Source organism: Neovison vison, chromosome 8 (genome assembly GCF_020171115.1).
Source record: "Neovison vison isolate M4711 chromosome 8, ASM_NN_V1, whole genome shotgun sequence".
Classification (NCBI taxonomy): domain Eukaryota; kingdom Metazoa; phylum Chordata; class Mammalia; order Carnivora; family Mustelidae; genus Neogale; species Neogale vison.
Window position 1 is genome coordinate 70,095,989 of NC_058098.1, and position 25,623 is coordinate 70,121,611.

Sequence of the window (25,623 nt, forward strand, 5' to 3'; positions counted from 1 at the left end):
TCTGCCAGTAAAGCTTGTTCTCATGAGGATCACAAGCACACCTCTCTTGGAAGACTACTTTAGGTGAATATAGGAGTATTTAGCATTCCTTTAATTATTATGAACGAGTTTGGTTACTTTTCCAAAATGTTTACCACGTGTATTCTTCTTTTGTTGAATTCATACATTTGCCACTTGCATTTTTAGTGAGTTTTTTTTGTAAATTCAACAAGCATTACTATAAATTATAGATATTAGTACTTTCCCTGTCTTTGCCATTTTCATTGATGTCAGCAAACTGGTGAATCTTCCCCTTGGAGACTTTTACTGGTACTCCTCAGCTGGGCCACTGCCCTCTCTGCTGGGGTGCCCAGGCTAAAGGTCCCCAGGTGCTCCAGTGGGAGGGGTAGGAGCTTAGCCTGTAAGAGAAGCTGAGTTTGCCTTTGGGCCGAGCACACTCTCTGCCTGTCATCTATACCCCAGACTCCAGCAGTTTCAGCTAGCTCACGCGCTAGTCCGCTCTGACAGTTCCCCGGGACTGAGTCGGAACCTGGGTATTCTGCTCCGCAGGAAGGCACCCACAGGCCAGACAGCCACATCAGGGCAAGCCCTCTTCCATTTTTGCACATTTGGTTGTCATTGCAGCCCTGTGAGATGGGCGTACAACTAGCCTCATCTTTGACACTAGAGGGCAGAGCCTCAGAGGAGCCCAGCAGTTTCTTCCAGAGCCTGACATTTGTGAACAAGGATGCCTGGGACTCAGATTCTTAACTTCTCATTTTCCCTCAGCCACATCCTAGCACACAGTGGCTGCTTTGGGGCTGGTCTCTGTTACCCTGGATCATCCTTGGTTAGGGCAAGGGGAATGGGAATGTGCACTCTGTTTCTCATTCTTTTGGGCTTCAGCAAAACCTTTGCTTTTGAGCCAAAGTTTGGATTGTTGTATGGAGCACAAAGGAACTTAGAGTAGTTCTTGGCTTCCCCATATCTCTAGGCATTAAAGTTATAACATAAGCATTATAATACACATTCTCCAGAACTTCGTGTTTGACCAGCTTGTTAAGTTTATAATTTTCTTTTTTTAGATGATGGATTTGGATGTGCTTCTATGAAGAAATGCCACGTGTCACAACTGGTCCAAGAACAAACATGTCCAGTAAGTTGCTGGGTGAATATTAACTCAAGAGAGGGAACACAGGCCTTTTGGGGGCACAGGTGTTGACACACTTTGAAAGGAGTGTTTGAAACCAGCCTTATTGTTCAGTCTAATTATCTTCACTCCTAAAGGTCGATTCCTTTTAAAGACAGCAGGAATTGTCACACAGAGGGCTAGAAACACGTGAAAGTCACTTTTTGCTGCTTAACCCACTTCTTAGAGCCCAGGGTGTGTTCTTTGCCATGACAGGGCCTGTGTCTGATTCAGCGCTTGGTGGAACCTTGCCAGAGACTTCTATAACCATAGCACACAGCACCATCCACCTAAGTCAGGCATAGATCACATACACATGTATTCCAGGAAAGCAGGCCCATGCCCAAGACACATGTGAGGTTTCTGTAGCCTGGGAGGAAAGAGAGCAGGCTGGACACATGTGCCTGTGTCTTTCCAGTGTTCTACCATGCCATCATAGTCAGTGGCTGGCAGAGCTCTTCATGCATCTCATATCTTTCTGACAGAGGTGAATTGATTTAATTGTACAGATGCTATAAGACTTGTCAACAGAAGAGCATCATAAAACGAAGAAAATCTCAAGAGCCATCTTTTATCATTATATCTAAACCATCATTTAATGTGGCATGTCTTTGTTGAAGAGAAGAGAATGTGATTTCCTTACATGATCCCGTGTGTATATGTGTGGGTGGCGTGTGTGAGTGCTGGAGAGTGTAGAGGAAGAGGTCACTAGAAGGGGCCTAGAGCGCCCGACTCTCCGGCCCTGGCTCCTCACTTGCCCGTGTTAGACACATACTTTGTCCACGAGAGCATGGTCTCTCAGGCACCAACCCTGTGTTTCTTACCCGTGTTTGTGTCTCTTCTCAGGACTACTGCCACCTTAGGGGACTAGGGGTTGTTGACAGCACTTCCCGGGGAATCAGGCGTGTTCTGACCCAGGAACAGCAAGCACGTCATCACCAATGACATCATGACAGCAAGAGAGCACAGCCCTCGCCATGGCGCCAGGGCCCGTGCGATGCAGCGGGCTTCCACCATTGACGTGGCAGCCGACATGTTGGGCCTCTCTCTGGCAGGTGAGCCTCATGGGCCCTGCTCCGGCTTCCTGGGGCAAGGTCACCACACATAGGTCCCACACTGTACCAGTGCTGGGAGGGCCACGTCTGCCTCCTGGAGTCCCCTGTAGACAGCCAGAATGAGTCCCCAGGGATGGCCCCAGGCTGGAGGGCACCCTGCTCTGTCATTCTTCTGGTTGAATCAGGGAATGGGGAGGGAAGGGAGGTCAGCCCTCTTCCTGGAAACTGCAGTCTGACTGCTGGCAGTTTTCCATCTTGGGTGGGAACCCCCAGGGCTCATTCGCCAGTAGGTGAGATGGGAATGTCCACAGCGCCCATCTGGCAAGTGCCCAGGCCATGATCAAAGTCCTCCTTGTTGGGGATGTGCAGAGTTGAGGAAGGGAGTGGGGGTTTGGTCTTGGAGTCTGAGACAGGAATCTCAAAAGCAAAATGTTTAGGAAATGAAGAAATTATCTCATGTAATAGTTTCTGAGGGGGGAAAAAGTAGGATGTTGGGTCTTCTGAATAAGACCTAAATGCAAGGAAAAGATTATTAAGGGTGATTTTTTCCATTTGTCATTTCTTTTTTATTCAGGAAATATACAAGATCCAGATGAGCCCATTTTAGAATTCAGCTTAGGTAGGTATCTTTTTGAATTTTTTGTTCATTTGTTTTAAAATGTATGTTGCTTAAAAACAAAAACCGAAATGAAATAAGATGAGACCAGGGAGGGAGACAAACCATAAGACTCTTCATCTCAGGAAACAAACTGAGGGTTGCTGGCGGGGAGTGGGGAAGGGTGGCTGGGTTATGGACACTGGGGAGGGTATGTGCTTCGGTGAGTGCTGTGAATTGTGTAAGTCTAGTGATTCACAGACCTCTACTCCTGGGGCAAATAATACATTATATGTTAATTTTAAAAAAGGTCTATATAAAAGGAGTCAAAAAAAAGAAAAACTGGACCCTGGTGTGAATTTGTATCCAAGAACTTGCTGCTGCTGAACTGTTTCTGAGATGAAGTCACGTGGCAGGTGTGCATATCCTGTCTGTGGGAGGGAACCTGGAGCCCATAGGCCTTGGGTCTCCTCAGCTTATGTTCCCTCCAGGCTAGTAGTGGTGGGGGAGGGCCAGGAGGTAAGCACCGGAGAGCTGAAGGACAGTCTCCCTCCTCAAAGGGGAAGGTTGGAGGGGTGGGAAAACGGGCTCAGGGCCAGCCTCATCAGCCCTAGCCATAAGGCCCCGTGCAATTGGGCTTCGCCGTCTAGTCTTGTTCCCTACTTTGGAAATGGAGGCAATGACACCTAGCGCTTTCCCTCTAGGACAGTGTCAGAATGTCCTAAATATTGGCCTGAATGCCCTAAAGTTGTCCTAAAAAACTGTAGTAGCATGTACTGGCTCTGGGGTCAGGGAAGCATGGCATTACTGTGGTTTACCCAGAAGGTCTGGCATGGTGGAGTCAGCCACAGATCGTTCTCCTCCAGAGTGTGACACTCCTGCATTGCTCTCCCCTGCCCTTGTCCCCTGGGCGGTGGTCAGCGTTGGCCCGTGGCCTGGCAGTGGTGTTCAGGAGGTGGTATGATGTAAAAGAAGCTCCTCCTCAGGAGTCAGGTGACTAGGATTCTAGTCCATACTGTGCCACAGACTAACCACACAGCCCTGAGCCTGCTACTTGGCCTTGCTGGACCAGTTTCCTGGTGTGCTAGACAGGGTTTTACCTTTTGAGAGACAAACAAGATCATGGTGATTAAAGCGAAATCAGACAAACAACTTTGACTAATGACCAAATCCTTAAACATGTAAGGGCATTATTATTATCAAATTAAGATTAAAATTTGGAAACATCCCCATTTCAGACTGAATACCCCTAAATAAGTTCAGAGGGTTTCCTAATCCTGACTTGCTGGCTAGTTCTGCAGTGGAAGGGAGTCTTGCATTGTGAACTGGGAACAGGATTTGGGGGAGCAGCCTGTAACCCTGCTGGGATTCCCCCAGCTGCCCACTCCCAATCGAGGGCTTCCTTGCTCTTCACAAATGGTAATACTAACCCAAGGACTAACAGTTTCACAAGAGAGGAAGAGTGAACTTATTTCCACCCTCTTGTCTTAAACCATCTCAGGCACTAGGAAGAATAAGAAGCAGAAGCACACACTTTGTGCAGTGAGACGTTTTTGGAACCCCCAGAATGTAATCCACGAGGAAGGAGCAGATGGAGAGGAGTGTGGTCATACCTGCTTGTCTATGAGGGTGGTGGATTTGTCCCAAAGATACTGGGGAGCTCAAACACTAAAGCAGAGGCTTATTGAAAAGTTTGTGAAAGGAAGAGTTTGGGGTTCAGGTTCCCACCACCCTCTTTAAGTCCTGCAGGGACTGGTGATTATTCTCATAAGAAACTTGGGAGGTAGGGGTGCCTGGGTGGCTCAGTGGGTTAAAGCCTCTGCCTTTGGCTCAGGTCATGATCTCAGGGTCCTGGGATCGAGCCCCGCATCGCGCTCTCTGCTCGACGGGGAGCCTGCTTTCACCTCTTTGCCTGCCTCTCGGCCTACTTGTGATCTCTCTCTGTCAAATAAATAAATAAAATCTTTAAAAAACAAACAAACAAACTTGGGAGGCAGAGAGGCTCTGGGTTGAGGCCCATGAGAATACGGGAGAGCATAGTGAAGGGCCAAAAGTCTACTGAATAACAACACCCCACCTTGCCCTCTCCAGCCTTCTTCCTCTTATCCTGATTCTGCCAGGCTTATTCTTCCAGGCAGGAGGCTTCACTCTGGAGAAAGTAAGCCACCCACTCCCACTCCCCGCAGAGTCAGATGCTGGCTTTCTGGCCCCAGCTGAAAGTAGGCCAGCCAGCTACCCAGGCACCGTTGTGGAGCCCTTGCGACCCACAAGGCTTACACTCAGCCTTCTGATACCTCATCCTTAAAAATGAATGGGCATTCTTTTGTGTATAAAAAGATTGGTATATGCATACCAATCACAGCTTGATTCATAACAGCCAAGACTGGAAAAACCCACACATCCATCAGCAGGAGAACGGTACGTGCATACAATGGAGTACTTCTCAGCAAGGAAAAGGAATGAGGTACTGATACATACGGGGGTGAACATCAGAAGCATTGTGCAGAGTGAAAGCCATATTCAAATGTATATTTATGAGTCTGTTTGCATGGAGCTCAGGAAGACTAATCCACAGGGACAGAAGACCCATCAGTGGTTGTCCAGGAGTGCTGGTGAGGACTGACTGGAAAGAGCACAGGGAACCCTTTGGGCCTTGACCATGGTGGTTACACGGATGTCAACGCTTATCAAAACTCATCGAGCTCTCTACTAAAAATGGGCACATTTTATATATAAATACCTCAAAGTTGATTTAAAATAAAATCTAAGAATGTTTGCAGATTAAAGTCCTTTGTGAAAGGCCTACACAGGAAGGAAGAAGCAGGGAAAAACAGAACTCGGAAGAAATGCAGACATTGAAGAAAATGTCAAAAAATTAGAAGATGGCGTACCCATAACATAAGAACAGGGCACTAAAAGAAAAAAAATTGAAGAAGAAGGGCAATATTAGAAACATAAAATATGACTTCAAAAAAATGAGTCAGTAAATGTTGGGAGATATGCAAAGAATTATTCCCAAAAGTAAAAATTTTAAAGCAAAATAGAAAATGGGAGAAAAATTTGAAATGGAAAATTAGCAAATTCAGAGGCCCAGCCTTTAAAGGAGGAAACAGAAAAGGGTGGAAGGGAAAGAATTACCAAGAAATAAGAAGTCTGTCAGAACTGAGGAGTGTGTTTCTAGGTGAAAAATGCCTACCAAGGCCCAGCATCCTGATTGAAAAGTCCCATAACAAGGCACATCCTGGTGAAATTTCAGAGCACTGGAAATAAAATGAGTATCCTAAAACTTCCAGAGAGGAGGAAAGAAACAAAACAGGTCATGTCCAAGAATGAGGGTCAAACCAGTGCAGAGGAGATTCTCAGTGACACTGGGAACTTGAGGACGGGGAGGAGCACCTTTAATGTGAGTGGGAAATATTTCTAATCTGGGATTCTCTACTCAATCAGACAGTCAGATGTGAGGGGAGAAAGAAACATTTCAGCCTTACAAACTCTCAAATGTACTTCTCCCACATCCTTTCTCTGGGAGTGAGTGGAGGATATGCTCTACCCAAAAGAGGGAGTAAGTTGAGGAAAAGGAAGATTGGGCCCCAGAAACAGGGCCCAGCATAGGAGAAAAGTAAAGGGAATCCCACCTAGCTCATAATAATACTCACTTAGCTTTACTAATGCAGAACACGGATTTAACAAAAAAACTCACACTAAACTGATTGAGTATAGAGGCAGGATGAGAGTTGATGTAACATAGGTAAAAATCTTCACCCCTTGACAGAAATCAGGATATTTCGATTCTGGCAAATCAAGGACAGTTCGATAGCCATTTGAATGAAGAAGGTAGCTTGGAAAGGTGAGAGTGAGTTTTATTTTAAGTGATTTTTTTACCACAATGAAAAAAAAAAAAAAAAAAAGGAGGAGCAGGAGCCCATGATTGAATAGTGAAATATTTTATCTTCAGTTTAAAATTAAGAAGTACTCATTTAAAAGCCTGTAATAGAGAAAATGTTAGAGGAAAAGAATACCCTATCAGAGAGAGGGAGAGAGAGAGTCACAGTTGGCATTTTGGTATAGATCCTTCCAGAAATATTTTTTACACCCACTCAGAGCTATACAGAATTTTTAGTAATTTTTTTTGTCTGTGAAGGTGATGGGATTATCTGTGAAAATGTCATTCGAGTATTCTTTTTTTTTTTTTTAAGATTTAATTTATTTATTTGACAGAGAGAAACCACAACTAGGCAGAGAGGCAGGCGGGGGTGGGGTGGGGAAGCAGGCTCCCCCCTGAGCAGAGAGCCCAATGTGGGGTTCGATCCCAGGACCCTGAGATCATGACCTGAGCTGAAGGCAGAGGCTTAACCCCCTGAGCCTCCCAGGCACTCCTCATGCTAGTATTCTTAACATGTGTTTTTTTTTTTCATGTGGCAAAATGTCATTGGCATCTTTCCATTGTAATGATCACAGGATCTGCCCCATTACTTTAGATGCCCATGTAGACTCCACCATACTTATTGTAAGCAGTTTCCCATTGTCAGACATTACAAGTTCTTTCCAGTTTGCCATTATAAATACCACCACAGTGAACATACTTGTACGTAGATCTTTTACACATTTTGTTGATTGTTGATTGTTTTGTTGTTGGTAAGCAGCACTTACCCAGCTGGGATTACGGATGATCGGGTTGGAGAGACAAGGCACACATACCAGAGACTATGGCTTCTCTGGAAGTATGCCAAAGTGATGTAAGCACCAGACAGTTGATGAGACTGTGGGCTGCTGAGGGAGAGCGTCTTGGAAGCTGTGGCCCTTGGGCTAGAAATGAACCCTGAGTGAGACTTGTCTGAGCCGGCTACGGGTCAGGGATAGAGAGCGGTTACCTACAGGAGGGTGTGTTCTGAAGGTGGCCCTCGGCCCTTAATCTGATACCAGTCTTCCTGACTTTGGCTACCTGTTATGCCTCAGTCTATCTGCTGTTGCTTGTTCTTGAAAGACCCAAATGTTCCAGCTAGGTGTGGGTGTTAAGAACCCACACGTGATGAAGAGGCGAGCTGAGATAAACCAGGCCCTCAGTCAAACACGTAGCTCAGAGGAGGGCAAGCAAGTGAAATGGGCAAGTCCCTGACTCCTGCTGAGACAGACCGAACAAAGGGAATAGAAGAGAACCTTAAAAATGAACAAAGCATTGAAGCTTCTAGAAGAAAACAAAGCATCACTCCCAACTTCAGGGTAGGCAAAGACTTCTCGGACGGAGTGCAGGCAACTACTAGCTCTCCACTTTCATTTGCTCTCAGGGCCCTAACAGGTTGCCACAGATTGAACACCTTGAAACAACACAAACTTATTATCTTACAGATTGCTTAGGTCAAAAATCCAGTGGGCTGAGTGAGGTTTCGGCTTGGAGTCTTACAACACCAAAACCAAACTATCAGCAAGCTGCATTCTTTTCTGGGGGTGCCAGGGAAAAATTTGTTTCTTTGCTCTTCATATTGCTGGCAGAATTCAGCGTTTTTGTATGTGTGTACATGTGGTTTTAGGAGTGAGGTCCCCATGTCTTTGCTAGCAGCCAGGTGAGGCTGGTTTTCATTTCTGAAGCTGCTCACATTCCTTGGTTTGTGGCCCTCTTCCTCCATCTCCAAAGCCAGCAGGCGGAATGCCTTTCATGGTTTGTATCTCTCCTGCCTTTTTTCTCCATAGTCACATCTTTCTGACTTACCCTTCTACCTTCCTCTGCTGCTTTTAAGAGCTTGTGTGACTAGGTTAAGCCCACACCCGTAATGCAGAAAAATCTCCCCAGGTCGAGGTTCCATGACTTTAATCACATCCATAGGGCTTGTAACGGGATATAGTCACAGGTTCCAGGGATTAGGATGTGGGTACTTTTTTTGGATGGAGGAAGAGTTTTCCTGTCTATCACCCTCAAAGACTAAAAGTCTAACAAACAAACCTAAAAATCCGTAAGAAAATAAATTGATAAACCACAGACTGGGGAAAAATATTCATAACACATATACCTGAGAAAGAACAGGTCCAGAATAAAATACTCATAAATTAACAATAAAAGCGTCAACCATTCAGTTTAAAAATGAGCAAAAAACTCCAGCAGACTTTTGGCAAAAGAAGCTATAAAAAGGAACAAGTACATGGTGAAAAAATGCATTGCACGATTACTTGTCATGGAAGTGCAAATTCAGACACATCCATCAGAAAACTATAAAATAAAGACTAATCCTACCAGATGTTCATAGTGGTGCAGAACACTGTGAACTCCTATCCATTGCTGATGGGATTGTAAAATGGTACAACTGGTTTAGCAAAACTGTTGTGTCTTGCAAAGTTAAATGTACCATGTACTATAACCTAGAAATGTCACTGTTAGGTAGCTATCCTATACAAAAGAAACAAAAGCCCATGTCCACCAAAAGACATAAACAGGAATATTTTTAGCACCCTTATTTACAGTGGTTCACCACCAGAAACAACCCAACGTCCAGTAACAGAATTGGTAAATTTTGATACATTCATACAATGGAATCTAGCTCATCAGTTTTTGAAAAAAATGAGAGTGATTATCAGTACGTACAACAATGTAGATGAATCTCACCTTCAGGAACAGACAAAGCAATGGAAATCAGAAGTTGGTTGCAGAGGCTGGGGAATTGACTGGGAAGTATGAGGGGGAATTTTCTAGTCTTATGTTTTGGAGAAGTTCTCCGTCTTGTTTTGGTGATGGTTGTATAGGTACATATGATTGTCAAAACTAATTGAATTGAAAACCTAAGCTCTTGGTATTTTATTATATCCAATAAACAGTGAAAATTCATAAAGGCACAGGAGAAGATAATACAAATGGATAGAGAACTAAAATTATTTTTCAGAAGCAAAAATCAGTTTCTATATTTTAAGTCACTGGTGAGCATTTAAAAAAAATTGGGAATGATGAGGGCCTTGCTTTCATGGGGGTGGGGGTAGAGGGGGAAGGGGAGCATGAGAAGAGCTTGTTTCCAGTGTAAAAGATCACCTCCATGTGACAACTGACAGTGTAGCAGTCCTATCCCTTTAGTGTCACTGATTTTTTTTTCTTTCTCTGGGTGTGTTTGGAACTGAGAACTAACTAGAGCCTGATTTTAAATGATTCATTTCTTTCCTGTCTTGGTTCCGTAGCTTGCAGTGAGTTGCACACTCCATCGCTAGATCGAAAACCAAATAGTTTTGTAGCTGTGAGTGTCACCACCCCTCCTCAGGCATTCTGGACGAAACACGCACAGACGGAGATTATTGAGGTGGGTGCTGCCGGCTCCGACGGCGACGGGCTGGCGCAGTGTCTGTGTGCTTCATGGGAGGGCTGTGGGTGACCTGAGTGCCTGGAGCTGCCCCTCTGCGGGTTCTCCATGCATTGATGTTTCTCTTCACATTCATCTGGGTGGCATTTATATTTGCCATGTCCTTTACAGTTACTGATGAGCTATTGGCTGGTTGTCTTTGAACAATGATCCTATAAGGTTATTGCCTTTTAAGAGGTAAGGAGCTCATTCTTCCTTGTCATTTTCATTTGGCTGCTGCTTTTGGAGAATTGTGTTCATTAATCGCAGTTTGGAGAGTGTTAACTATTAACCGGCCTTCTTACTGGACATACCCCTATTTTTATTGGCTTTCTTTGTACATCCTTTTGCATTGTGTGTTTTATATTTATGTTTTACATTGAATTATGTGCATTCACCTCAGGAATTTTACCAACTCTTTTTAGATAATTGAGCACCATATGTAAGTTATAAAACTATAGGATCTGTGTGTGATCCTGCAGGATTTTGTCTGTGATGTGTCTGAATGGATTAATCCCTCCCTCTCAGTCTCAAACAAACTTAAACTGCATTTCCTCCCCTTCCCCCTTTTACATTTTGGAACATAGACCACCCTTTTTCATTCTCTTGGAAACTTATTTCCAAGTTCAAATCAACAGTTTTGTTTTCTAAGCATCTGCTGAGCCCTGCCTTTGCGTGGAGCACAGTGCTGGGCGCATGGGTGATACAGACACTTCAGAGACCAGGTCCCTGCCTCGGGGAGCATCCCATCCTGTTGGTAGAGTAGGCGTGGCCCATCTCTACAAGGCCCTGTGGGAAGGGGTGGAGTAGCGAGAGGAGGGCGGCACCTGGGGTGTGGGGGCCTGTCTAGCTCTGCGGATTGGAGAGGCTTAGTGAAATCCTGACTTCAGAGATCTGGGTGGGAGGGGGCCCAGGACTCTGCAGTTGTCACAAGCTCCCAGGTGATGCCTGTGCAGCCAGTCTGGGGCCCACGTGTTGAAAAGCACACCAGAATTCTGTGGGTAGTCATGCAAAACATGCAATAGGAAAGCATCTCGTGGGTTTGGAGAATAACCTTCTCCTGTTGTGTGTGTGCAGAAGGCCCAAGTGAAGGAGCAAGGGAGAGAAGCGTTGAGCATCAGGCCAGGAGTTTGTAGTGGGCCAGAGCAGGCTTTTCAGAGGGGAGTTGCTGGACTAGATGTGTTTCATGGAGGTCCTAAATTGTCAGTCATCTGGGGGAGTGTGTAGGACCTTACTGGCAGTGGGAATGAGTGGAGAGTAGGAATGCATGTGACAGGCCCTGGGGGTGGGTTTGTGGGAGCAGTTCACTATCCCTAGGTGGTAGAGAATGATGGAGAAAGTGGTACCAAAGCAACATTTATTGCCTTCTTGGGAAGGGAGCCAGAGATGGCCTTAACTAAGGGCAGATGAAGGGTGAGGTTGGGAGGGTCATGGTCCCAGCAGGCTGTGCAGGAGTGGCTGTCCAGCAGCCTTTGAGAACCTGGATCTGGAGCTGCAGAGGGAGCATAGCTGGAGGCATGGGACCCACAGCAGGCACAGAAAGGAGCTATTAAGTATTTGGCTCAGATAGTTAACCACTGCCTGAGAAAGAGATTATGTTACGGGTCTCTGGGGGCAGGGCTAAGCCGCCAAGAAGTGGCCACCTAGGAGCTAGGAACTCACAGCTCATCTTTTGAAAGGGATAGCCTTAAAAAGGTCCATTCTTAATTATTCCAACTATGGGATTCTGGAAATAAGAAACGACTTACGCCATTCATTCCTTCTCTCATCTGCCTTTGTACATCCTAAAGGAACAACTCAGGTTAGGAGATCAAACACACCACTCATCTAAAGTGGTAATACCAAGAATACACGTGAACATCAGGGTTGTTTCACTCTTAGAAGATCCCTTCTAGTGAGCAAAAAGCCCTTAGAGTGAGCCCTTGGATGCAGCTGTGCTGTGGGCCTGCCTGTGGCGGGTGCTTCTGGAGAAGCCTGTCACACTACTTTATCCTTTCTCTAAGCAGCATTTGGTCATGTTTGTAGGTTTCCATGTAGGCCCTCATCAGTGTGTGTGTTGATCCAAGTTGGTAAGAAAGTTAGTGTCCCGCTCTGAAGATGTTGGTGTGTTTCCAAAGCAATTACTTGGAAAAACCCAACTCTGTATTCTGATTTTATTCTCTTTCCTCTTCTAGGGAACCAACAATCCAATATTTCTAAGCAGTATTGCCTTCTTCCAAGACTCTCTTATCAATCAGATGACCCAAATCAAACTCTCCGTGTATGATGTCAAAGATCGATCTCAGGGAACAGTTAAGTAACATGTTGTGGTTTATGGGATTTAGTTCCCTGTTTTTAAGTTCTAGAATCATCTGAGTGAGAGGTGAACACAGATTAACTTCACTGCTTTGCTCACAGAGTAACTGATGTCCAAATGTATTCATCTTTAGGAGTTTCTTCCTGAGCATCCCTGTTGAGCCCCTGAGATAGGGTCAGGTGTGTTGTGGGAACCAGCCTGCTGGACTCCTCTGGGGCCTGGTATCTGGCCCAGAAGCAAACCAAGCATACTAATGCCTTCTCTACCCGCTCTTCCTCAGATGTATTTACTGGGCTCTGGAACATTCATTGTCAAAGATCTGCTCCAGGACAGACATCATAGGTTGCATTTAACACTAAGGTTGGTATTTAATTTTACTCCCTTGAAAGGATCTGGAATCAGGAGGTCTAGGGATAAATGGACCATTTATTGCATGCAGACAGGGCTCATCCCCCTCCCAAAGGCTGGTGTCAGTGACCTAGTGGTTGCTTACTGAAATGAGATTAAAACAGCCCACCAGAGGACCTGTTAGGGAATGGGCATGTGCAATATGCATAGGAAATATGAGCCCTGTTGTACACAGACCTAAAGGAAAACCTAGGTACATATCTGATAATACTTAATATTTTTGTGTATCATCTTTTCCCTCCCCAGTAGGATATGATCTCCCAGGCAGCAGGGTTTTTGTATGCTTTCCTTCATTGCCATATCCTAGAACAGAGCCTAGTGCTCAGTAAGTATTTATGGAAGGAAGGAAGGGGAATCCCTGCTGTGTCCCTGAAAGGAAGATGAAAGAGGTCAAGATATCAGCCCTTCCCAAGTTCTTTTTATGGACAGTTGTCAACAAAACCCCAACATGGTGTTCTTTTTTTTAAAATAATGTAAAAAGTTGGGAAGATAGTCCAAAATAGCAAAAGAAATTTGACAAGGGTTAATCACCTGCTGGACAGTGTGCCATTCTAAAGCTACAGTGAGGGCAGTGTTGCAGGCATCGGGCAGAGCAATGCCCAATGGTTCTGCCCTTGGTGTGCATAGGGAACCTGCCTCAGCAGGAAGGACAAGTCTTACAGAAAACACAAGGGCTCGTGTGGAGCCAAGGGCTGCTAGAGAAAAATGATCAGGTACGTCATGTGCCGGAACTAATTCTAGTTGGATCAGAGCTAAACAGAAGAAATGGATACCTTCCTTTTGCAAAGTGGCTACATTGGACTCTTGAGCAGAGTGCATGGGGAAGCACTTCTCTAGGCATGAGGACAGGGAGAAAAAGTCACAAAGGAGGTTGTCAGTATATGTGACCACATAAAAATTTAGAACTTGGCTCAGACACCTTCAGTAAAAAGCCTGAGGTATTTTTACCTCAGGATACCCCAGGGTATCCCTGGGGCCTCCCTGGATGAATCAGATGACATCATACAGATAGCTGGCAGCTACCCTGAGGGGCCTCACAGGTGAAGCTGAGCGGGCTCGAGTGGCCTTACCTGTATCATATCAGGATTCAGAGTCTTTGGGAAACCCTCCACTTACTTGGGGTCCAGACCTAGGTTTGGGTCTAATCAAAGGGGTTTGGTGCCAGAAGGTCCCCAGTCCTGGTTCCAAGATGTGTCCTCAGCAGTCTCTGGGGCAGAGGTCAGCCCAGGAGCCAGTGGCTGCCTCCCGAGCAAGCACGGCTTTTCCCCTCCAGCTGTGCCACATGCACATCCATACTTCTCTGTGGAACCGCAGCCCTCCTCTCTGCTCTCATGGTTTCCTTGTCCGCCCCCTGGCCCTGGAGCCTGTATGTGTGGTGAAAACTGGCTGGCTGACCCCTCAGAGACCCAGGGTGGCTGAGCTTTGCACTTAAGCAGAAAACAAAGCACAGGTATATAGCCTCTTATTAAAGCACTTTGCTTGAGACAGATCTGCAGAGAGTGACCGCGTGGGTAACATCACTGTGATCGGCTGGCAGATGGAGGAGAAGTCGGACCAGCGGCCCCCTGTGACCCGGTCTGTGGACACCGTCAATGGGCGGGTGAGCACACCGCCTTGTTCCTCTGTGTTGGAAGGAGTCAGAGGATGTGTCCAGGTGGACTTTGCCTCTGTGCTCTGGGAAGGCAAAGACAGGCCCCCTAGGCAGAATGTGCCCCCACCCAGGCACTTCTCAAAGCAGTGAGAAGGGGTTCCCCTCAGGGACTGTGACATGCAAGGCTGTGCTGGGTGGGAGCGCAGCTGGAGGAGCTGCAGTCAGGCGGGGGCAGGGGGTGTGGAATGAGGCTGGATTACCTTACCTGTTAGACCTTCCCTCTCTGGCACACGTGTGCCGCATGGCTGCCTTCTGCACGCCTCCCATCCGCACACCCCCGCAGCCTCTCAATTACCTCTCCCCTCTCCACCTCCTCCCCTCCCTCTCTGTCACTCCGCCTCCCGTGCCCTGTTGCCCACACAGCCCCGCATGCTCTCAGACTACAGTTTTGATATACTGAACACTGGTAAGTGGCCACTGCCATAACATACAGAGCTAGCTCATTTTACCCAAAATAAGCCTAAGAGGTCAGCCCCACAAACGTTCCTGAGCATCATCTTAGCCTGCCTCTCGTACTGTACATCACACCCTTGCAATACCGGGTGAAGTGACCGAGTCACTGGAAAATCACATGTGCGTGGCCTGAGTACAGGGTGCTGGCAGGTGGGTTACCTAGGGGCTGGGGCAGTGTACTCCTGCAGAGTGCATGGTGGTTACTAATTTTAAGAGTTCTCCAGTGATGCACGTGGGCCCCATTTCTGCAGAGTGTTCTGGAGTTGTTTGAGTCTCACTGTCTCTCTGCTTTTCTGCCCACGTCATTAGATGGTTCTCCCGGTTGATGAGAGCTTGACAGAGGCACTGGGAATCCGATCCAAGTATGCTTCGTTGCGAAAAGACACTTTACTGAAATCGGGTAAACAGCTCCCTCCGTTGGCACTCTTGCCACTCTTGTGAGCGTCCACTCGGGCCACACTCACCCTTTCCTCCCTGCCCGGTTGGATTGTCATGGCCAGGCGCCCCGGTTGTCACCTTGTCACCTCCCTGCCACGTTTGTAAATGCCATGCTTTCTGCCGGCATGTGGAGTTAGCAATCCTCCAGGGAAGGAGTGGGGGAGGTGGTCCCCTCCTTCATTCCACTCTTCCTCCTTCCTCGTGTTACCTCGTTTGGTGACTGACCCTCCACGCCCCCGCCCCTGCGCTCCAGAGTCAGGTCCATATCTTGGGACCAGAAGACGGTGTGTCGCGGGGGAGGAGCAGCTGGGCTCAGTCACTTGGGTGGGCTTCAGCTGAAGTGTTTGCATTCTCTGGAGAGGAACAGTGAGAAGCAGGGTTGCGGGCCCAGGGAGGAGGGCCTGCATGGCAGCTGTGTCACTAGCTTACGCGTGACCTGTCTCCTCCCCATCACCCACCCCAGTGTTTGGCGGTGCCATCTGCCGCATGTACCGGTTCCCCACCACGGACGGCAACCACCTGCGGATCCTGGAGCAGATGGCAGAGAGCGTGCTGTCCTTGCACGTGCCCCGGCAGTTTGTGAAGCTCCTACTGGAAGAAGATGCGGCCAGGTGAGGCCCTGTGGAGAGGCCGCCCGCCTGCCCATCAGTCCTGGGTCATCTGCCCCTTCCTTTCAGGAAGCTCTTAGATGTGGCGAGTAGAGCACTGGCCCCAGAGAGGGGCTTCAGACCCAGCCGCCACCACCTGCTTGCTCTGTGGCTTTGGCTTGTCGAAGCCTGTGTTCGCTCATCTGTCTCTTGAGTTCCTGTGCGAGGCCACCACCAGACAGGGTGCGGGAAGCACCAGACATGAGTCCAGCACACAGTGCCTGCCCCCCTCCCTTCTCAGTTGGCCTGTAGAAAGTTAGGAGTGGCCGGTTGCTCCTGGGTCCTGGCCGCCGGGTCAGCAGCTTTCTAGGGTAGGGCCACAGTGATAGGGGCTACAGAGAGCTATGTGTGACTCATTGGGGGTCTCCGGTCCTCCATATCTCTCAGCCAAGGGCATGTTCCATCGATCGCATGGTGGGGAGAAGACCTGGCTTAACCCCAGATCGCAGTGTGTATCACCAGTCTTCCTCAGAGGTCGTTTCTTCTCGCTGTCCTAAGACCGTGTTAATTATGAACACAATATAACAAGTGTGATAGGACACAGTTCAGTCAGGATCTCACTGTTCAAATAAGCTCTTTGAAAAAATTTTTTATTAGAAAAAACTCAACCTAAGAATAACAAGAATAATGCAACAAGCTGCGTTGTCTGTGTATTTATCTATATACTATTTTATAGTTATTTTAACTTTAAAATTTTTCCTTTCAGCTTTTCCATATTTGTGCAAATTTTCCTAGCTACCATCTACATTTGCACAGGTCTTCACTGTTCACGTTGTAATTTTAATTACAGCGTAAATTCCCATTATTTGGTATACTAGGTTACAGCTTTGAAGAGTTTACCCATTTCTCAAGAACTTTGGCTTTGAAGGTTTTGTTGTGTTTCAACATCAGTTTCACACACGTGGCTGGTGGTGTGTGTGGTGTGGGAGGCTTCTTGATGAGCGAGACAGGCCATGGAAGATAGTCCCTCTGGAGAAGTGGGGGCCACGCCCTGAGCCCCAGCTGCATGAGCTGTGTGCGGAAATCAGAAGGGCTGGCGAGAAGGAGGGTGGTCCAGGCAGGCCTCTGGAGATGGGAACATTAAACTGAGACCGGAGGCACGAGAAGGAGCAGAAAGACGGGCAGAGACAGCAGAGAGGGTCTGGTGGCAGCCGTGCAGCCGGGGCCCATGCGCTTGTGAGCAGGCCCAGCGCCACAGGCAGCTGCCAGTGTAGGTCTCACCGCAGCCTCGCCTGCATGCACACTGTTTTACTTGAATTTTGCCATTTTCATGATAAAATGGGACAACTTTTTTTTTTTTAACCATGGGCCATCTAGTAGATTCCATAAAATTAGCTTCTCCCGCTCCCATAGAAAAATATGCATAGTATAAAAAAACAGTGTCAAAAGGCTTTTAACAATGGCATAAATCTTGGGGCCCTCTAGTCTCTGATCGGCTTCTAAGAAATAACCACTTTTAACCATTTTAGTGTTTCCTACTGTATTTCTAAATAAACATATAGTGTACACTCTTAATCGGTTTTGGGGATTAGCTACTGATTCCCTGCAATGAGGGTTTTAGATCTTTTGTACTTGCCCGTCACCCAGCTTCCTAATATGGTTATCTTTCTTTTTTTTTAAGTCCATCTTGTGTTTTCATTATTCTGATTATGTAGCTGTTATTTACTGCTGAGCTAAGACAGTTATGTTTCAGTTCTTCCACAGCTTTTATTTTTCTGGAGGTGACAGATCCTTTTTTTTCTTCTCTTCTCCCTTTCCCTGCCTTCATGCTACTTCGGGATTTAGATAGCCCATTACCCACATGGAGAAAGAAATCATAACCAAAGTTATGGCCCTTGTCCCTCTCCCCGAAGGACATGGGGACAGCCCCCCGAGACAGAGGGGGCTGGGTGAGCGCAGCAGAGCATGGTCATCCTGTGCCAGCCAACTGTGGACCACCGCTCGGCAGCTTTATGTTCTGCAGCAGTGTTCTTAGGGGTAGGGCAGAAAGGCCCAGGCCTCCCCAGAACACGGGGGGCAGTGAGAAGCTGTCTCATAACTGTCTCTGGGAGAGACAGAAGTGAGTGAGATGGCCCCAAGAAATGGCTTACGGGCTTCCACTCATCTCATCTTCCAGGAGGGTCCCACGTGGCCTGTGTGGGTCCGGGCAGGAAGCCACTCCCCTAGAGCTCCTCTCCTCCACTTAGTTTTCCCCAGACATTTGACAGAGTTTCTGTGATGGTGAGTAGTCTGCCAGTCATACAGCCATTCCTCCTAGAGTGGTGTGTCATGTGCCCGCTGCTTGCTCTGTGGACCTGCAGTGTGGCTGTTGTCCAAGGCCTTCCCTGGCCTTGACTGAACTTCCATGTCCACTTGTTCTCCTGCTTGGTTGGGACGCCGCTGCCTCTCCTAGGGAACAGAGCCGGCTCTGTGGCCTGATAGTGTGTGTATGTGTGTGTCTGCCTTGCAGAGTGTGTGAGCTGGAGGAGTTGGGGGATCTGTCCCCTTGTTGGGAGAGCCTCCGGCGCCAGATTGTCACTCAGTACCAGACCATCATCCTCACATACCAGGAGAACCTGACTGACCTCCATCAGTACAAAGGTGGGTGCTAGGTCTTCATTTTTCCAGCTAGGAAACAAGAACCTGGCTCAAGTACTCTCCCTGACAGACACTCTAGTGGGTTTTTAAAAATAGGTTCTCATGTAGGTGTGAATTCTTCCGAATGTGGGTTTCTCATAAGAAGACAAGTAGAATTGCATTGAAAATTCCTTCTATGGTGTCTTCTGCCAAAGCAACTCATGTAGGATGAAATTTAGGAGAGATGAAATCATGGGCTGTTTGTTCATGTCATTTTTTCATCTTGGTCTAAAATGCCCAAGGGAAATGCCCCAGAAGACATAAACTGCTTGCTTTGACACAGAGTGGTTTCCTAGATTTCCCAGTTTATTTATTTTTTTTTTTAAGATTTTATTTATTTATTTGAGAGAGAGAGTGTGAGAGAGAGAATGAGCGAGGAGAAGGTCAGAGAGCGAAGCAGACTCCCCATGGAGCTGGGAACCTGATGTGGGACTCGATCCCGGGACTCCAGGATCACGCCCTGAGCCGAAGGCAGTCGTCCAACCAACTGCGCCACGCAGGCGTCCCAGATTTCCCAGTTTAAATATTCAACAGTCCTCTATTGAATATCCAAAAAGTTTGAGAAAGTGAAGTATAGACATCTTACATTTCTTCTTGAAAAATCCAGTTTGATTTTCAGAATACTCAAGGGATAGGTTTAGAAGACTTCTCTTAACTTACTCCCTTTTTATTCCAAAATAGAATAGATTTTTTTTTGTTTTTCGTTACTTTATTCTCTATCTTGGTTCTTTCCTCCCCCACCCCCAACTACATTATGGAATTTCAGGGTTAAAAGAAAATGTAAGTCCTTCATATTAAAGTTTTGCTACAGAACGAATGAACCTGTCCATGAACTTGGCTGAGAAGAAGCCACATGCAGTTCCGAGGACAAGATGATGGTTCCATTGGGTTTGGTTTGAATCTGAAGGGCAGGCGTAAGTGTATTGATAGCATGTAGCTGAAGATACTTAGGGACCTACCCATGCTGGCTACCTGTTATCTGGGAAAAAAGGAAACCCACATGAGCCTGAGTTGTCCAGAGCAGAGCATCTCAGCTGTCAGTATGCATCCTGGTCCCTGAAGATCTTGCTACAGTGCAGATCTAGCATCCTACATTTTCATCAGGCTCCCAGGGTGCCACTGCTGCTGATCTCTGGGCCCCTGTACATATCAGGCCCTGGAGGGCAGTCTCCTAGCACAAAATGCAAAGCAGACAGTGGCTGTTCTGCATTTTGTATGCTGGTATGATTTACCTTTTATCACTAGAGTGAAAGTTTATTTTTTCTTCTGATCGTCAGTTAATTTGCAGTCCCTTTCTTTTCTAGGCATGTAGTTCTTAATTAGTGTTGGATTCTGATCATAGAAACAAGATTGCAGATATCAGTTATAAAACATCATCCACTCTCCTTAACCCCCTGAGTAGAATCAAGGGAACACGTTTAGGTCTGTGTTTCAGAGGGCCAGGATCCATGCCATATAGCATTTGTTCGTCCTGGTAGATCTGAGGTGATGAGCAGACCTTTTCATCTCTTTGTGGACTTGAGACGTGTTGCTCTTACTGAACCAGTTTCTTCGCTCTTGCATGCTGGCGGTCTCCAGGGTTGGAACAGGCAGACCCTGGCATGGGCCCATTTGCTTTTTATAGCAGTGCTGACATTGTGTTGCACAAAGTCAGTTTTTATGTCAGACTTCTCATTTGAGAGATGAGTCATGGGGGCGCTGGTTACCATAGCCTTCTGAGGCTGCTCCTACCTGGCCCTGCTCACCAGCTAAGCCCCTAAAACCAGTCTTCTGGCCAGTGGGCAGCCCACCCTCCAGTGTTTGACCCAGCCTGCCATCTGGAGACAAAATGTACTCACAGGCACCTCACAATTTCCTTGGCCACCACTAGCACGTACCTGTTTACATGAAGCTGCTTCCTCAGAATTTACTGTCCTACTCGCCATTCCTGAATGCAGTGTACATGTCAACGGCCCTTGTTTTCTCGTATTGTTTCTTAGGTCCCTCGTTTAAAGCGAGCAGTTTGAAAGCAGATAAAAAGTTAGAATTTGTTCCCACAAACTTGCACATACAGAGGATGAGAGTTCAAGACGATGGGGGGTCAGGTAACTATTTTTCTGTTCCTCTTGCTAAATCACACTTGATTTCCTTTCTCCCCGTGTGCTTGGTCCCCAGGCTGCCCCACACGTGTGCAGCCTTCCCTGTGTGTTCTTTTGTCTGGCAGCTCAGATAAGAGATGTAGCACAGGACCTCTGTAAGGTCTTTGTTCCCTAGGCTTTTCCCTCCCTTTGTCCCTTCTCCTCATCCACCCTTCCTCCAGCTTCCCTTTGTGTTTGTGTGGCAGCAAGTCACCTGTCAGTTCTCCTTCCCAAGGAGGATGCAAACTGAGTGTTGCCAGTGATTGCCTTCGGCCCTTTGTGGCCCTATCTGGAGATGTGTAGGAACCCCATAGCCCCTGAGATCATGGTGCTGGGCTCCGGGGGTCCTCAGGCAATCCAGGCTTTGGGACAGGGGGAATAGGCTGTTTGGAAATGGGCTGGAGGGGCAGGGTCCCAGAGTTGCGTGCATATCCCTGTAGCTGGCTTGTCCACAGGCCTGAGCCCAGAGTAACGGAGGAGAGCTTTCTGTCATTCAGATCAGAACTATGATATCGTCACCATTGGAGCGCCAGCAGCACACTGCCAAGGTTTTAAGTCAGGAGGTCTCCGCAAAAAGCTGCACAAATTCGAAGAGACCAAGAAGCAGTAAGTACTTGGAGGGTGTCCGTGGACCTTGTACAGCTGTCTGGTGCTGCCTAGGTTAAAAAAAAAAAAAATCAAAACGTGACAGCAAAAACATCCAGCCATCCAATGTGCTTTTGTGTGGCGGGAGGAGCTGCCTGTGGCCCCTGTGCTTTTGTGTGTGCGACTGAGCTGGGGAGTGAGGAAGGCACCTGATAAGTGGTCCTCACCCTGCAAGTGAGCAGCGGATCGAAATCCCCTGGGAGGTGGCCAGCCTGTGTGGACTCTCCACTGGCTCAGCTGTCCCTTAGAGCCCCTGGTTTGTCATGCCACATGTGTGGTCTGTGTTGAATGCCACAAAGTGTGAAGCCTACAGGAGATTGCTTCCTTTCCTGAAAGGATTGCAGGGGTAGGCATTTTGGTTTTAGGAAAGCTGGAGTGGGGTGGGGGTGGGAGGGGAGCTGCAGTCCAAACAGGGAATGGCCAGGTGGGCAGTTGGAGAAGGGCCTCGTGGAGCATGCAGGGAGGTGTGGTGGAGGCATGAGGCATGGTACTTGAGGACAGGAGCTGAGCAGGAGGGCTGGCCTTGCTGGCAGCCTGCTCAGTGCAGGGCCACACGCTGATGTCCAGGAACGCAGGGGTGACAGAGGTAAGCCTGGCCCCAAGGGGCTCCCAGTCTTTCCTGGGAGCAGACAAGTTCATAGCAGCATTTGGAGCAAGCTGTGCCATGCCTGGAGCAGGGGTGATGGAGAGAGAGCCATAAACCTCAGCTGTTGTGTTGGATATGTGGGAGGCATTGGTGATCTTCCAGAATGTCACCTGTCAAGATTTAAATAGATGAGGGAGGCAAGTGTGAGAAGTAGGGGCAACGAGAGTAGATGGTCCTGTGAGATCCGTGGACCACGGAGTAGAGGAAATAGCACATAAGTGTCTGCCCGGGGAGAATGGTTATTGCTTGATTATGTGTTCAGGCTGATGGGGATGATGATAGTAAAGAACTGTTGGGAAGAGAACACTGATGGAGCTAGGTTGTGGAGATCCAAAGGCAAGACCAGGCAGGGAGTCCTAGAAGGTGGGGTGCAGAGAGATCCTGGAGGAGTGAGGAAACAAGCTGAAGATACTGTCGATCAGCCTCTGCAGAATGTAGAGTTGGAAGTGTGGGACTTAGCAATGGAGAATGGAACAGCTGGAGGAAAGTTGAAGCCAAGGCCCAGGAGGCTTCAAGGGAATCGACAAGGCAGCCAGGTGGAGAGCTCTAGCACCTGCCAGGGAATCAGAGGCTCTGTGCTGTCATGGCCAGAAGTCAGGACGCAGCTTGAGAAAACTGCCCGAGGACCAGATCAAGGAGGGAGTGGAAGGTCAGGGACAGTGGCCGTTCACTGGACCAAGGGGATCAGGGATGCAGCTAGGAGCTTTTCTGCCCATGGGGCAAGGTTGGAGGGGTGAGCCTGCAGGTGGAAGAGGGTGTTCTATGAGACATTATGGCTCAGATGTGTGCACAGGGGTCCCAGAGCCAAGTGAGCCCTGGAGGCAGCAGGAGGAAGAACCAGAAGTGGCCAGCGGTTAGGAGAGGAATTTCAGCCGGAAGATCGGGGCAGCATCCTAGGGAGGCCCCCAGACAGCCCACTTAGCTAGATGGATCCCACCAAGGGTGTCTTCCTCACCCAGACAAGCCAGACCCACCTGAGGAGTCACTGACTCTGCTGTTCCCTGGGGATTATGATGAAGAGGAAGCTTCCTATGCTCCCCACAGCCCCCTGCACAGCCAGCCAAGAAAGCACATGTCTATCACTCCATTGTGTTTGGCTGTGTGGGGGTGTGAGTGGGAGATTGGAGGATGCCATGGGGGCTGTGGAGGGGAAAGCCCATCAGGAGGGGGCACCACTGGCCATCACTGTCTCACAAAGGCCCTGATGTGGATACCTAACTACTCCGTCTGTTGACTTCAGATCTTCTTACTTCCACAATGCCTCTGGAATATTTTTCAGATGAATAATATGTCTTTGTTTAATTTCCTACTAATGTTATAAAGCCACCTGTAGAAATGATTTTCATTATTTGAATTGTACTTTAAATGCAGATGTAACTTGGCCCACAGGCAGCATGTCTCCCTGGGGCTTGCGTACAGACGCGGACGTTGCACCAATGAATGAGCTCCTAAGTTTTATGGTTCCTGTAGTGGGTACCTCAACACATAATTCCAAAGATTTTGACAAAAGATAACTTGGCTTTTTAATTTTTTGTTTTGCCTTTGGTGTTTGCTAACTGCTAATATTTCATTTTGGTTCTTTTCTTTAGCAGTTTTGAGGAGTGTTGGTGAGTTTTCTGTCTGTGGAGAGAGTGTCTGTTGGGGTCTTGCTCTCCTGTAGAGAAAGCCTGTGCTGTCCCCTCCTCTGTGAGGTGCTTCGGCCCTCGGTGCCACCGGCGGCCCCTGGTTATAGCCTCGTAGACAGAATTCTCTCTTCCAACTGCAACGTTCTTTGATAATGAATAGCCCTTTGATAATGAATAGCGCACCTTCCAAATCTGGCAGCAGTTGTTGGCTGGGCGCACTCCGTGAGAGGACCCTCTTTTCTCCCAGGCTGGACAAGTTGCCAGGTGCTGGGATTTCAAGTCCACCCAGTGGTGGGTCGGCAATCCCTTGCTGGCTTATTTTATAAGAATCTTAGGCCTTCAGTTTTCACCTTACCGTCCTGTCTTATGGGAGTGAAGCCAGCTTCCATTTCTCATGAATATAATTTATGCAGATTTTTAAAACACTGTTCCTTGGGCCAGTTTTCCCCCTGAGGGCAAAGTAAGAATTAATATAACCAAGGGACTTTTCCTACCAAAGAATTAGTTGGCAGCTAAAAAGCACTGTGTCTGCAGCCTGGTGGCCCCCCAGCTTTCCCGGGCCCTCCCCAGTCGTGCCCAGCGTGCTTGCTCAGACGACAGCCAGGGTTCTGCAGAAACATTTTGCTTGGTGATAGGCCCCAGAAGTACCTCCAGCCCTCTCGAACTGTGCCATCTCAGAGCTGGGGAGGCTTGGGGCCATGGCAGGGCCCTGCCTGAGATGGGGACAGCAGGATGTGCTGAGACCTCTTGGGCTTTCCCCATTTCTAGGACTAGGACTGAGCACACATGCTTGTATATTTGCCATCATCCCCTAATAGCTCTTTGAAATTTACTCTTCCACACCCCTCCCTCTGCCGTGTGCTTCCTGTGTGTAAGTCCCAGATTCCTGTTATTAGAACGTGACCTGTAAGAACACAAGGTGAGTAGAAGGCAGTGCTCTCCGTTGGGCTTGGGAGACTGTGTGTACTGGCCAAAGTGTACACAGCCATCTACATTCACATGCATATATCTATAGGAAGCACTAGAGATTGGGGCCAGGGAAGGACAGATCTTTAAAAATCCTGTTTGAGACTGGAATTTCTAAGACTCAATTGTCAATGGCAGCTATTCATTTGGAAGAGTGATTGCAGATTGGAAAGTAGTCGTGTGCACATTGTGCTGTGAAATTCCTTCTCAGATCACGCAGGCTTGGTTGCGGTCTGCTGCATGGGCTTCTGGCAAATCCATCGTGTTTTATTGTGGTGTGTGGGCTTGGGGTATTGTTTCTTTCTGGGATGCTTTGGTTTTTGGGTTTTGCATGTTTATACCATAGTCTGTCAATGGAGGTTTCTTGGGGGCCTGCCTTCAGGGTCCAAAAAGCCCAGCAGGGAAGGGTCTCAAGTCCTCCTCTCCAAGAGAGGTGATGGAGGTTGTGCTCCTCCACCTTCTCCCTCATCTCCAAAACTCAGAGAGGGCAGCTCTTTGAGGGGACCAGTGAAGGCTGAGACTCCCATTCCAGCTAGAGCTCACAAGTTCAGATCGCAGGAGACATCCTCACTGGGGCCTTACACTCTGTGCTTCCCTTGGCTTCCTCAGATGGTCTGAAACCTACATTTATACTATTATATTGACTGAGGATCTTGGCCAAGAGACTTGGATGTATCGTCTCCATCTAGAATGGCCAAACGCGTTAGCCAGGCCCCACACAGCCAGGACGCAGAGTCGGTTCTCCGGTCACTGGTGTTTGTAATGCACAGGGGCTGGCCTGTAGCTCTGACTGCAATCCTAAGATCACCCAGGGCTTGGTGATGAGGGGAGGAGGAAGAACCAGGTGTTCAAAGCTCTTGAGGTGGCCACACTGGCCTCTGGCTTGGCACGTTCTTCACCTCTTCTTCATCTGATGGAACATTATTTTTCAAAGTAGAGAAGTGCTGGAGAAGGAAGTCTAGTTGTCAGGGTCAGAGGTGTGAG

At 47.8% G+C, this 25,623-nt stretch overlaps 1 protein-coding gene across 14 annotated transcripts in view; it reads left to right on the forward strand.

Annotated features, from left to right (window-relative positions):
- Positions 1 to 25,623, forward strand: part of INPP4A (inositol polyphosphate-4-phosphatase type I A) — a 131,381-nt gene that overhangs the window by 70,177 nt on the left and 35,581 nt on the right. For 7 of the 14 annotated variants that reach the window (XM_044263856.1, XM_044263861.1, XM_044263867.1 and 4 more), the window contains exons 2-14: positions 1,065 to 1,135; positions 2,015 to 2,223; positions 2,798 to 2,842; positions 9,974 to 10,092; positions 12,306 to 12,422; positions 12,708 to 12,787; positions 14,324 to 14,435; positions 15,249 to 15,339; positions 15,841 to 15,988; positions 18,474 to 18,604; positions 20,620 to 20,724; positions 21,255 to 21,363; positions 23,638 to 23,655. In XM_044263856.1, the coding sequence (XP_044119791.1) occupies positions 2,118 to 2,223; positions 2,798 to 2,842; positions 9,974 to 10,092; positions 12,306 to 12,422; positions 12,708 to 12,787; positions 14,324 to 14,435; positions 15,249 to 15,339; positions 15,841 to 15,988; positions 18,474 to 18,604; positions 20,620 to 20,724; positions 21,255 to 21,363; positions 23,638 to 23,655 (1,181 nt within the window). In that variant the 5' untranslated portion in view covers positions 1,065 to 1,135; positions 2,015 to 2,117. The remainder of the gene's footprint in view (positions 1 to 1,064; positions 1,136 to 2,014; positions 2,224 to 2,797; positions 2,843 to 9,973; positions 10,093 to 12,305; positions 12,423 to 12,707; positions 12,788 to 14,323; positions 14,436 to 15,248; positions 15,340 to 15,840; positions 15,989 to 18,473; positions 18,605 to 20,619; positions 20,725 to 21,254; positions 21,364 to 23,637; positions 23,656 to 25,623) is intronic. The other 7 variants (XM_044263858.1, XM_044263866.1, XM_044263863.1 and 4 more) reach the window with 2 other exon arrangements.